A 14,009-nucleotide genomic window follows, 5' to 3' on the forward strand; every position below is an offset into this window, starting at 1 on the left:
TTACACAGGATTGGGAGTATATTTTAGTCACTTATTAAACATCAGTATAGGTAAATAGCTGCTATTCGCCCTGCCTCTTGGGAAAACTTAGCTATGGAGGCTTATTAGTGTTAAGCATCTGAGAGCCATGGACTATAAAATAAAATCAATACCGTAACCTTAACTGTAAAAGTCAGAAAGATACTGGAAGAGTTCTAATTTAACAAGATTACAGATGAGTTTTTAGAGGGGAACATTTGGGAAAAAGCCATGCATTTAGAAACATTTATGCTACCAGACATCTCCAGGCTTCTGTTGTACTAAGGTTGTTGTTGCCCACACTACTAACAGGGTTGATTTAACTGATGTGTTACTTCAGTGGATTTACAGGAAGGTCCTAGAAATAATCTAGAACTTATTTAAAAAAGAAACAAGAAAATCATTAAACTAAGGTAGTAAACTAATTGGGAACAATTATGATTTAATGTGATTTAGCAAGGCAGAAAAAAATCATGAAAATTTGAAGTTTGTCAGTTTAGCAGCTCAATGCAAATAGGATTACTCTGCACAATGTTCTGTTTCTCTTAATGGAAAAGTATGAAAACTAACATAAATTGTAGTGTTTAAGCTCAACCTAAATCTATATTTTTCCTCCAACAAATGTAAATGATGAAAAAAAAGAACATCCTGTCAATGAAATTACTACGATGGCATATTTATTATCCTAATGGTTTTAGAAATAACGTGAAATTGATCAGTAACAAAACCTCTATTTAGTAATGGACCAATTACATTTGTGAGATAATGTCAATGAAATAGAATATTGTCACAGGATAATGGTCTCCTATTGCTACGTCCGTAGTCATTTAGAGAAAAATAAATGTTGCTGTCTGGCTGAGTCATTTGTTTTCAAAGTAGGAGACACTGATCCCATAACAAGGTTTTGTTATAATAATTCAATCTCTATCAATCATTTGTTGTAACACAACAGTGCAGGACAGGACATGTATTTTTGAGAAATGTACATTCCTTGGGTATAAGGCAAAACATGCCTCCAAGTACATAAACAGCCCCATTATTTTGTTATTCAATGAGAGTATTTAAAATAAACATTTAAAAGGTAATTTAAGAAATGGAAAATCTTCTGAATTTTCAAAAAGTTTCATGTTAATGAAAGCTCAGATGAGGAGAGGATGGGTATCCCTTAAACAAAATGCTTGCAATAAGAATTGTTTTAGCTTTCAAAGTTTCTTTTTCAAGGTTTGGAATATTTACATATACATAATGAGATATCTTGGACATAGGAGCCCCCATAATGAGATGTCTTTGGGGATAGGTGTAAGTTTCACATATGCTTATCCATAGCCTGAAGGTAGTTTTATACTACATTTTTAGTGTGCATGCATTTAGACTATAGCCCAAAACATGAGGTCAGGCGTGAAATTTTGAACTTGTAGCATCATGTTGGTGTTCAAAAAGTTCTTGGTTTTTGGACTAGGGATTATTGAAAATTATCAAATTCCTTGACTGCAATTGATTTAAAAATCTAAAATGTTGGAACACAAAGGAACTTTAGAATCTAATATTGTTATCTTACACATGGGAAAATTCTAAGCATTATCAGCATGGGTAATGATCAGTTTAATAAGTTGTAAAATGGAATTTTTAACAGGTTTCAAAAGAAAAAATATATGTAAATATATTACTTAGCTAATCACCTGAGAGTAAATGTTCAATAAATGGTAGCCACAAATAGCAACAGGATCTGGTTTGCCTCATTTACATGTACTTTCTGAACACAATTTTAAATTTATGTGGTTTCTTCAATGAATTAATGATATAGGAAAAGCGAAAGGGTAGCTAGTAAAGGATAAACAGGCTGAAAGTTTAAATAGATAGACTACATCAGAATTCTCATTCAAAAGAACAACCTTCAAGATAGACTGGGGAATTAGAACTTATATGGGGTTATATTAAGGAACTATTATTGTTTTTTAAATTGAAAATGGTTCTGTATGTAAAAAATTTCTTTGTTAGGGTGAGAACCCTTAGAAATATTTATATGCAAATGGCATAATATACTTAAAAATAGTTTTTAAAAACTGGAAGATAGAAAATGAATAAGATTAGTAAAATATTGTTAATAGTTGAAGCTGGGTGAGATACAATGTTCTGCACTTTACATTTTTCTCTACTTTCCAAAGCAAAAACTTTTAAAAATAGTGCTTAGCCATTCATTTTATATTAGCTCTTCTCCACATTTATCTATCAAAAGCATTTATACATGCAATTTTTTAACTTCAAAACTGATTATATATATTTATATATTGAAGCAGTTAAAATATATATAAATATATAATCATATATATTCATATAAATATATATTTATATATAAATAATCCTAATAGTAGTATAATGTATTATAAATACAGTGTAATATATATGTATATATACATATATACGTGTGTGTGTGTGTGTGTGTGTGTGTGTGTATACATATACCATCTTGAGATTTTTGTTTTGGCAATTCTTTCAGAACTCTGAAAATGAAAAAATTCACTTCAGTTCTCCCATTCTAGTTCTACAATTCAGAATTCATCTTGAAGCTTTTAAGGAAAACTGTCCATTTTCTGAGACTTGTGAAGTGGTGGTAAAATTCTGCTAGTCCACTTCTCCCCACATAAGTAAGTTTACTTACTGATTCTCTAGGGAGACTGTAGTATAACAGAAAAAAATTTGATTTAAAAAAAAGAAGATCTAGGCTCTGCAATTAGTTACCTAGACACCGGACAAGTCAGCCTTTCTGATTCTTGGATTGCCTAGCTGTAAAATAAGGAGTCTTAATTATGTTTCACTATTATATATGATATTGATAGTCTAAAACTAAAAAGACACCTGCTTTCCAAACTACTGCAAAATAAGCTTACACATGAAATCAATGTGTGAAAGGATTTGAAATAAAAACCTTTTATTATGCCACTGAACTTTGTATGGCACACTGTGACAGTCTCCCATGGGTTTCTGATGTTCCTATTTTAATCTGCATTCCATCAGTCCAGAGACCCAGTATTACAAAGAAAGTTATTATTATTTCAAACTAATTTGCTATTTCGGTTTTTCTACAAAATGCTGTATTTTCAAATTATTAAGGCTCCAGAGAACAGAAATATGAGTGAGTACAACTTTTCCATATTAATCAGCGTGGAGCCTTCAAACATATACACCAGTTAGCCCCGCCCAGAATCAGATCATATGAAATGAGGACAGATATTTGTTGATTAGCAGGCAACATAAGGGATTCTGATGAAAGCCTTCACCAACAATTTAATGTTTTCCTTCTGTTTCAAAGATGTTCATGTGATTTTTTTTTTTTTTTAACTTTAGCAGTGTAGCTGAAGAGAATAATATACACCCCAGTGGAAGTATCCCTGAAGTTTGTTTTCCAATGTCATGAAATACATGGAAATTCACTTGTAGTTCTCAAGTTCTGATGTTTTTCATAATAAAAAGCTCAACTGGAAATCTTAAAAATTATGCTTATACATTAAACTCATACGAGCTCTTCTCCACATTTATCCCCCCAAAGAACTTGTATCTCTGTTTTTTTCTCTTGCTCAAAAATTTGATATTTGGACATTTGCTACTTAATCCTGTGATCTGAACTCTAGGAATGTAAGGAATTGGTGTTTGATCTGCTGCACAAAGGCAGGTTAAAAAGTCCTTCCACCAAGGTTGCTGTTGCCTTGCTATTCTCTAGGACTCCACAGAATGCTAGTGGCTCCCAGGCAGCAGTCACTCAATCTCTGGGAAAGCTACTTAACATGTTCTGCTTCCATAGCTCCGGAGAAACCTCAAAGTTGTGTCATTTATCAGTTGGGAGTTTGGGCTTGAGCACTGTTCCTCTACGTCTCAACCTTGTGTTGCCTGTAGATTCTTCCACAGAAATAAAAGGTTCTGAAATCACAAACTTAATAAACATACTTGTTCAATTAGCAGTCACTCCTAGATAACCACAGTAATGTGTTAAATATTTGACATTTTCATTCATGAATGACAAAAGCTTAAATACTGTAAAACCGAATTTTCTAAATTTAGTTGAACTTAGTTGACCACTCTTCTATCTTGCTTATTTAGAAACATTCTTAAACTCACAGTAAGTGATGCTGGTGTCTGCTAGCAGTTCTGTTAGGATGCTACCACACTCTTATTTACTGTTATTTATTTTTTGATTGAGCTTATGATAATAAATTGGCATTATCACTCACTAGCATCCAGGGTTCCTTTGAGCCCTTTGTCTTAACTCATCTGATATCTAAAATTACCTTATAAAATTCTATAAAATGCAAATTGAAATTTAGTAAAAAGACTGCATTACTAATGAGAATGTTTATAAAATTATCATAAATCTCCACACTTGCAAATATATTAAAATTTCAGAAAAACTTGCCAAGAGGACTTAGATAACAGAACTTCAAAAAAAATTTTTTTATATTAGCCTTTTTATTTTCTAGTACCTACAACAACCAGAACTCAATGCATAAATATAACTTATTTTAGAATCAATTTAATTTTTTAAACTACTCTTAAAATTGTAATTACACACCAATACAGCAAGTAGTACCAGTTTTGTTGCAAGGTGCCAATTAATTGACATATTATAAAGATTTACCTCTTATAGTGCTTAAAAGTAAGTTAGTTCTAAAGCATGAATATAGTCACTTTGCAATCTGGTTTATATTATTTATTTTCTGTGAAGTTCTTTTTTTCATAAATAGTACAAAACTATTTTTCTGTTCAGCAGGTCAAGGACTGGAAAATTAATCTCATTTGTGTGTTCAATGCCTATAAAAATTCCTGGCATATAACAGTCACTTGATAAATGTTAATTGAGCCAAATTATCTCAAATCCTAAAGGTGTAGAAATTAATAAAATTGTACTGCATGAAAAATCTTTTTGAATTTACATTTTATCTAAGATCATAAGCTGTTTTAATACTCATCAGACTGAGAAGTTATTACATATTCCATTTAGAAATCCATGACGGTATATTACAAATATATTTACCATATCATGTTTTTCTCACTGTCTATTAAGTAGTGCTTTATGAGTGTTACATTCAGACTTGGATGAATCAATGACTATTAGAATGGCAATGGCAAAGTGACCTTGATAAATGATATTTCAAACATTCAAGCAAATAATAAATGGGCATTGGCATACAATTAGATTTGGTCTCATGAAGATAACTTGAACTAGAAGTAAAATCATGACTTATCTCATTTTTCCTCTTATATCCAAAGTTACAAGAATTGCTCTAGTGATTTCTAGAGAAGTATATTAACTAGGAATCAAGTCTCTGAATTTATTCAAGATAGCTTAATGTAGATAAAATTTCAAAAAGAATATTTTATAAATGTTATAAAAATAAATTATTTCAAACAACAATAAATGTTGATGAGGTTGTGGGGAGAAAGGAACACTTGTACATTGTTAGTAGGGCCCCAGACTAGTACAACTGCTCTGAAAAGCAGTTTGTAGATTCCTCAAAAAAACTAGAGATGGAACCACCATATGACCCAGCTATCCCATTCCTGGGTATTTTTCCAAAAGATCTAAACTCAGCATATCACAGTTACACAGCCACATCAATGTTTATAGTAGCACAATTCACAATAGTGAAATTACAGAATCAACCCAAATGTCTGTCAATAGATGAATGGATTAAGAATTGTGGTATATATGTACAATGGAGTTCTACTTAGCTATTTAAAAAAAATGTAATTAAGGCTTTTGCCAGTAAATGGATGGAAATGAAGATTATCATGCTAAGTGAAATTAGCCAATTCAGAAACTCAAAGGTTGAATGTTTTCTCTCATATGCAGAAGTTAGAGCAAAATAAAGGAAAGGGGGAGGGAAGGATAAGATTACATAAATAGACAAGCAAAATGAAATCTATTGGAATAGAGGAAGAAGAAGGGGAAGGGGAACTCGAAGGAAAAGGCAGAGGGAAAAGGGGGAATCATGAACTGAAATCATGTATGAGTTTGTTGGGATGAAACCAACCATATGTATAACCATAAAGTTCTAACAAAAAAATTAAAAATAAAATAAAAAATAAAAAAATTCTCAACCTGCATACTATCACTGATAAAATAAAAAAATTCTCTGATAAAGATCATTAAGATCTTAAATGATGGAAAACAGTATAAAAAATGCTCAGGGCTATGGATATATTTAGTGGTAAAGCACTTGCCTAGTATGTGGGAGGCTAGGTTTGATCCCCAACTCAAGAAAGGAAGAAAGAAAGAAAGAAGAGGAAAAGAGAAAGAAAGAAGAAAAAAAACACGAAAAGGAATTTATTAGAAATAGAGGCAGTCAGAAGTTTAAGACCTTAGTCTTAGACTAAGTAAGGAGAACTAATTTAGAACTTAAGAATGAAGCAGTTACTCTTTGCTTATAGCCCAGAATTATTTTCTTTGTCCTTTCCTTCTCTATGTATAAAAGAACATTAAGTAAAAATATAAATATTACATAATTTAGATGCTGACAAATTAATTTCTATCACTATTCATTAGAAGAATAAGCAAATTTTATATTCTTCTACCAATGTTTAATACCATTAAATACTGTTTAATTTAAAAGTATTTGTCTTTTTTGCAAAATTATAAATAATAATTCTTTCATAATCAGAAAACTATAACTTTTTTGTTTTGAAAAGACAAAATTAACTGTAACGTACTAAAAAAATAGTTTTTCGTTAAATTATTGAATATTACACGAACATATCTCATTACATGAATTTAGATTTTTGTAAAATGCCTAATTTCTTTCTAAAATAAAGTATACTAACTTGGTCATATTATAGTCTTTATTTTTGCCTATTTGGAATAAATCTCAATGATTCATACTGATGTTTAAGACTATAAGGGAAAACAGAATCCACATATTGTCCACAATTTTGTTGTTTTTATTTGCCTATCTCAAAAATCAGCTTTGCTAAGAGTTATGGCAAGAATAGATTTCAATGCAAAGTTAACACTAACAGAATAAGGCATATAACCAGGAAATAATAGTAAATTTAAGTGTTTCTGCTAATCGTAAAACAAGCCACGTTACAATCACCCAGTAAGTAGTTATTGAGTACCAATTAGTACTGGGTTTTATGACAGAAATAAGTATAAGACAGATTAAAGCCATTACAAGTGTCAGAGTAGTATTCAGCCTGTGCTTTAAACAATTCCCTTCATGACAGACACGTATGTCTAAGGAACATTTGAAGATGGACAAGAACAACTATGAGGCATTTTATTTTGTGAATTTTAAAAAGGCAATTTTCCAAGAACAAAAGGACTGCATTTGGCTTAGCAAATTTATAAAGATAGTACTGTACTGCCCTCATTTTTTCATTATAGTTGAAGTCTTCTACCCACAATGGCTTATTGTGCACATTACAAAGTCTTCGGGGTCTTCAGAAATAAAGTGACAAGAGTTTTTCTTTTCTTTTCTTTTTTTTTAAGCACACTTGAGAATGGAACATTCTTCCTTACCCTTAATATAATATGCCTTTACAGACTTCTCCAGTAATTCTAGTCATCTTGACAATAGAAAATCACCAAGACAATGCAATGATTTTACAAAGAAAAAGAATGACAGTTTCCCTTCTACTTTTCAAAAATGTTTTATAATATGATTTGAGATTGGCTTTATTGAATAGACTGAAAGAGGAATCAATTCTTATAAAGTGACACTCTCTATAATAAAAAACATCTACACTACTGAACAACACAGACATTCTCACACATTTACAATGTTATCATCATTACCATCAGAACCTTTCCAGAACAAATTTTTGACAAGGAAAATATAGCTTTGTTTAGAATAAACTGACAATGTCAGTAAAACAAGTAATAAAATATAAAGGGTTGAGGAGTTTGTTTTTACTCACAGTTCTACACCTCAGGTAAAAGTCTCTATTATTCCCTGACTTCACTAAGGTGTCTGGTTTTCCAGTCTATTAATGGTTCATTTATCCAACAAATATTTATTGTGCCCCTACTATGCACCAAGTCTTGAGTTAGATACTGGCTGCAGTAGTAGTCTACTGCCTTTGCAGTGTAAACAGATTTAAACAATCCCATAAATAAATATGGAATTATACATTTTGAAAACAATACAAGAATGATAGGATACTAGGCACCAGGAGACAAAACAGGAAGTCCTGATTAAGGTTCAAATTCCTCAGAGTAAGTTGGTCCCTGAAGGATGGAAAAGAATTTGCTAGAGCAAGAGTCAGGAGAAGAACATTCCAGAGGACAAGGATTATAAGAAGGTCCTGGGTGTTACATTACTAAATCTAAACAAAGCCGCAGGCTCAGGTGCAAACAGGAAGGAAAAGCCCAATGGCACCTGCTGAGCTGCAGCTGCAGCCAGAGGCCAAGCCTGTCAGTCAAAGGAGGGAGTTCTGATCTTCCCCTAAAAGTACTGAGATCTCACTAAGGACCCAAAGCCAGTGTGACATAATGCTGTTTATGTTTTATAAAGATGATTGTTGTCTCCTACATAACGAAAGGATGGATCTGGCTGATCTTTAAGTCCTTCTACGAAATGACCCCTGTCATCTATCACTTCCTTTCCTATGCACAATGTCTAGTCACATGGTACACAGAACCATTCTCAAACTTACCTACCCATCTCAGCAGTTGGCTATGCTTTTGCCTGCCCCTACTTTTTACTAGTTAAATTTCAACAAGCTGAAAAGACCCAAGAGACTCAAAGTCCAATTCCTCCATGGAGGTTTTTCACTATTTTTTAAAATACTGTGTCACTTAATATAAAAATTCTGAGCAACAAAACTGGAGTTGAGTTAAGGAACTGATCTTAGCTTTAAATGTCAAGCTCCACCGTTATTTGTCTGCTAAGATTGTTCAACATATACCTCTCCAACCCCCACAAATACACACCCAAATTTGAGTCGAAAGCCATTGATAAAGAGCACCTTTCTTTTATTTAAAGGCAGAATTCGACTTAAAAGGCAATTTTCAAATACACTTTATGGTGCCAATATAAAAAATCTTATTTGCACACATGTATAAACACTAACAAAAACTGCAGCTAGCTCATTTGTCTATTTCCATGCTTAATAATCTCCCTGTAATTGTGGGAAAAGGGGTAGATGCTTATAATGAACTATATTCAATCCAATAGACATTAAAAAGGGAAAAAAATCTAAGTCTCACCCCCAGAAAGCTAAACAACACCTATTACTTAAAATTATATTTCTCCTTAAAGTTGCCCTAGCACTGGGTTGTAGTTTTATCTAGAAAATATAACTACACTGACTCAGACATAAAGTTTCTTACATTATACTTTTATTTATTATTTATGCTATATTTATTTCCTCAAAGAACTGTGGCTTCCCTTAATTGAGAACCTTCAGTACTGACACCTACAAAGTGTTTAAAGTTTGGCTCCTCCTGGAAATGCCCCACAGAAAAAAGCGATCTACTCTAATCGAATCAACACTTGAGGTTCTGTTGCAATCCAACCAACTAATGTAGTCAGAGATGATCAGTCACACACCTAACTGTGAGTTCTCAGAGCTTACTTTGTCCAGAAAAAAGATCTAATAAAACAGGAAAAAATGGGATTTTTGTAACTTTGATAACATCTGACTAGTATATTATCACAAATAAATTTACTGAAACCATTTCAGTAAGAGAATATAATCCATATTGGTTTACTGATATAATTTTTATTAGATGAAACTTATGAAAGGAGCCAACATTCTATTCTGATGTCCCCGGAGACATCTCCTAATCACCCACCTTGATCTCTTTCATGCCATGTTCGACTTCCAGCAGCTGGTGAATTTGGAGAGGGGTAAAAGTCTCCTGTAGGACTTGGTTCCATATTTTCATCTATGGATATAGTTTTGGGTCTTTTGCTGTTAAAATATAACAACAGTCACATTAATTGGATTTTGGGGAGGATGTACAACATTTGAAAAATAAATGACTTAAGAAGACTCTTACTATGGAGATTTCCATAAACACAAAGCAATCCAATCATTCTAAAAGAATGATGAGTATTCAAGACATGAAGAGCAAACATTTCTGGTTGTGTATCACTTGTCACACCATCTCTGCCTATATCTACTTTTAAAATGTTTTTCCCCAAGATATTTCTGTCATAAAAAGTGAACTCTTAAGCGTGGCTTGTCTGACAATATTAATATCATGTTACTAAGATTGCACTTGACACTTATTATAATGATCATCAATATTAATAATTTTATTTGCATAGCACTTGCCATAGACAATGTAATTCATATTAACTCACAGGTAAGGTAATGGAACTTAGAAGTCTCAAGTCTTGACTTGACCATTTATTAGTTCTTAATAATAAGCTCCTTAACCTTTCTAAACTCAGTTTAATCATCTGTAAAATGGAAATAATAAAACTGCTTCAAAGGGGGATGACTGAGAATAATAAATGAGTTATTAACTATAAAGCATTTAGTTAAGTGGCTGGCATTTATAACATACTTATTAAATATTAATTATTAGCATTAACCCTATAATTCACAATAAATTTTATAGTACTTTACTGATTATACACTATCTCATATAATAATCTTTAACTTTTTCTAAAATATGACATTATTGATCCTTTATTGTTTAGATTAACATTAAAAAAGGTGTTTCCAAATTCAAACCAAACGCATACTTTCATTTCAGAATGAAACACCCTAATAAGGAAAACATGATTCATCCTAATTATTTAAAACAGTGAATACCTAGAGCAAAATTTTTAAAACTATTCATGATATGAGTCACATTGCTTGATACACTGCTTTCATATACTCCTACCAATCCTTATTCAACAGTTAATTATGACTATGAATATAAATGTTTTTCTTTAATTAAAAGAATTCCTTATTTGTGCCCATGCAGATAAAAAACTAAAAATAAAAAATAAAAAAAAACCTTCTGAATCAACTTTATGCAGTGATAATAAATGTAATGTCATCGGGTTTCAGAACTCACAATGACCTCAAAAATTCTATAGAAAAGACAATCCTACTTTTTTTTTTAACAAATGAGGAGACACATTTGTTAAAATTCAGTGAGAAATTCAGTGAGTTTCCAGAGCAAGTTAATGGGACTAGCCAGACACAAAAGAAGGCCCTGGGATATCCAAGACCACACTCCTCCCACCACACTAGGTCCCCAAGCCTTTGAAGCCTGTGTGCCTGGGTCTATTTGTAGATACACTTGTGATTAATATTTGACTCACAACTCCCAGAGTATTAACATGATCAAAGATGGTCATTTCTATGCATGCTCAACCATAGCAAGAATAAATACTTTCTTTAGTTTCTTCCTTAGGTATCCAGAGTTTGAGCTTATATTTTTAAACTCTCCTTTGAAACTAATTCTTCCATCTGTGAGTTAGCATAAGTACAAAAAAAATTAAAATCGGAGAGGAATTATTCTCAGACCGAAGTAGTAGAGAAATGTTTTCAAAACTTGTTTATTCTGAAGGACATAGCACCTGATACAGAGTGACCATGAAAGATCTGTGCTGACAACATCCTGATCCAGCAGAGGGAATGAAAGTTAGTACTCACATTTTAAATCTAGAAAAACTAAAGTACTTTTAAGACCTAAACAAGTCAGAGATCAATTTAGTGAGAATAGATCTAATTATCTTGATTTATAATCTAACTATATGAAAATACAGTTTGACTATAAATGATATAAAATTGGCCTTAATTTATAAACATACAAATATAACTATTCCCATAACTAATTCAAATGCAATTAACTTTCTTTACTGAGAATACTCTAATAAAACAGTTTTACAGGGCTGGGAGTGTGGCTCAGTGGGAGAGTGCTTGCCTAGCACATATGAGGCACTGGGTTGTAACCTCAGCACCACAATAAACAAACAAACAAACAAATAAATAAATAATTTAAAAAATAAAACAATTTTTACAGATATTCTTTTACTTCTAAAAATTAAAAGAATAAAACCTGTTTTGCTCTGCAATTCATTAGGGTCTTTTATCTGATCATGGGTATATTTAATGCTCCAGAAAAAAACGAATCTTCTGATATGAAAGATATAACTCAAAAAGAGAAAAACAATACATCAATAATAATTTATTCACCTCAACTGAAAGTCGAAATCAAAGGTCAAGAGAGAAAATGAGAACATCAAGAGAGAATGAAAAAGCAAAGCAACTACTCACTCTTCATCCACATTAACAAAAACTGGTTAGTCTCAGAGCAGGTAATACTTTACTGGGACCTGAGAATCAACTAACTTAGTCAAAGAACGTTAACTTATTGAAAACTTTGGCCTACAATGAGGCCTTTACTTTTAAGGTTAGGTAATAATACATTTTTCATGTTTCCTTATCCCAGGTGTGGATGTGGTATCATGAGTTACCAGGATGGATCACTTATAAATCAGGGATCACTGACACCGCAACATCATCAACTTACGAAAAGAATTAGTAAACTTGTACAACTATAACATTTCACAGGACAAGATAAAAATCATATTAATATATTTTCATAGTTCCTTTGTCCCCTCAAAGATTTTTTATAAATGCTTTGTACATTTACAGTTAATTTGCAAATATCAAAATAAATTATACCAGGAAAGATTAAACGTCTGCAAACTATCAGCAAAAACTGTTTTATTTCTCCTCTCTATCGATTTATCTACTGTCTCTCTGCGCATCTACCTTCCCGCCTATCTGCACACAGATGCAACAAGATTAGTTCCTCTTTCTATTACCTGCTTGGTGGAGAAGACAGAGACCTCTGAAGATTTACCCCGGAGTTCATGTCATGATAGTATGGTTGGCTCGGAATTTCTCCAATTGGGAAGTTGACTCCAGTTCCCTGGGTTATGGGTGCTGAGGAGGAAAAGGAAAAGAAACACTGGGACTGACATTCATACTTCTCATCTCTATGCAGATGTAAAACCTAATATTTTCCAAGCTTTTGGGCAAGGAAGAGGAGAATCCACTTTACCTCAAGGTTTTAATACCCACAGTACTGGTACTGGGGGTAGGACTTGAAAACTTCCTCATCACATTGAGAATTCAAACTGTCATCACTGTTACCACTTCCCCTAATCCCACTCCCAATCTTCTTCCCTCACTTCTTGACATCAGTGGTCACTGCACCTGTCACCTCACTGCTTTACAGATGCCTTCAGGAAAACAGAACATTTGATTTCAAAAGCACCAATTTGTGCTAAACCGAATCATTGTTAAACCAATAAATATAAAGCAGTTTCACAAATACCAAGGATTATTATTTTATGATATTAATAACATTAACATTAGAATGAATTGGAAATCATGATATTTATAATCATTGGATATAATATATATAATAAATTATAAAATTATATTTATAATTTATAATTTGTAATTATATTTATAATTTATGATTATAAATTATATATCAAAAATTAGATATTTATTTTAAAAAGTGAAATTTACTAATATGAAATAAAAGTCAAGTTTTTCCCAAATACATATTTAGGTTTCATATATAAATCGTAAGTGTGGCTGCACTTAACAGTTACACTTTGTTTACAAAAAAAAACAAAAAAAGTTTATGCCATCACTTTATAAATCATTTAGAACATACTCATGGACCTTTGTATTTTAAGATAGTACTTTGTAAATGAAGAAGTATGTTTGAATTTGCAAACATATTATGAACTAAATTTTTATATAGAATTATTTTTTTGCACAATGTAGTACATCTGTTCAAATTTTTTATTTTTTAATTTTTTTTTAAAGAGAGAGTGAGAGAGGAGAGAGAGAGAGAGAGAGAGAATTTTCAATATTTATTTATTTATTTATTTAATTCTCGGCGGACACAACATCTCTGTTGGCATGTGGTGCCGAGGATCGAACCCGGGCCGCACGCATGCCAGGCGAGCGCGCTACCGCTTGAGCCACATCCCCAGGCCCTGTTCAAATTTTTTAAATTAATTTTT

The 14,009-nt window shown here is 32.1% G+C and overlaps 1 protein-coding gene across 4 annotated transcripts in view; it reads right to left on the reverse strand.

Moving 5' to 3' along the window:
• The window catches only part of Nfib (nuclear factor I B), a 217,516-nt gene that overhangs the window by 46,837 nt on the left and 156,670 nt on the right, over positions 1-14,009 (reverse strand). For all 4 annotated transcript variants that reach the window (XM_026398590.2, XM_026398589.2, XM_026398591.2 and 1 more), the window contains exons 5-6: positions 12,789-12,909; positions 9,806-9,924 (exon numbers count right to left, since the gene is read on the reverse strand). In XM_026398590.2, the coding sequence (XP_026254375.1) occupies positions 9,806-9,924; positions 12,789-12,909 (240 nt within the window). The remainder of the gene's footprint in view (positions 1-9,805; positions 9,925-12,788; positions 12,910-14,009) is intronic.

This window comes from Urocitellus parryii, chromosome 4 (genome assembly GCF_045843805.1).
Source record: "Urocitellus parryii isolate mUroPar1 chromosome 4, mUroPar1.hap1, whole genome shotgun sequence".
Classification (NCBI taxonomy): domain Eukaryota; kingdom Metazoa; phylum Chordata; class Mammalia; order Rodentia; family Sciuridae; genus Urocitellus; species Urocitellus parryii.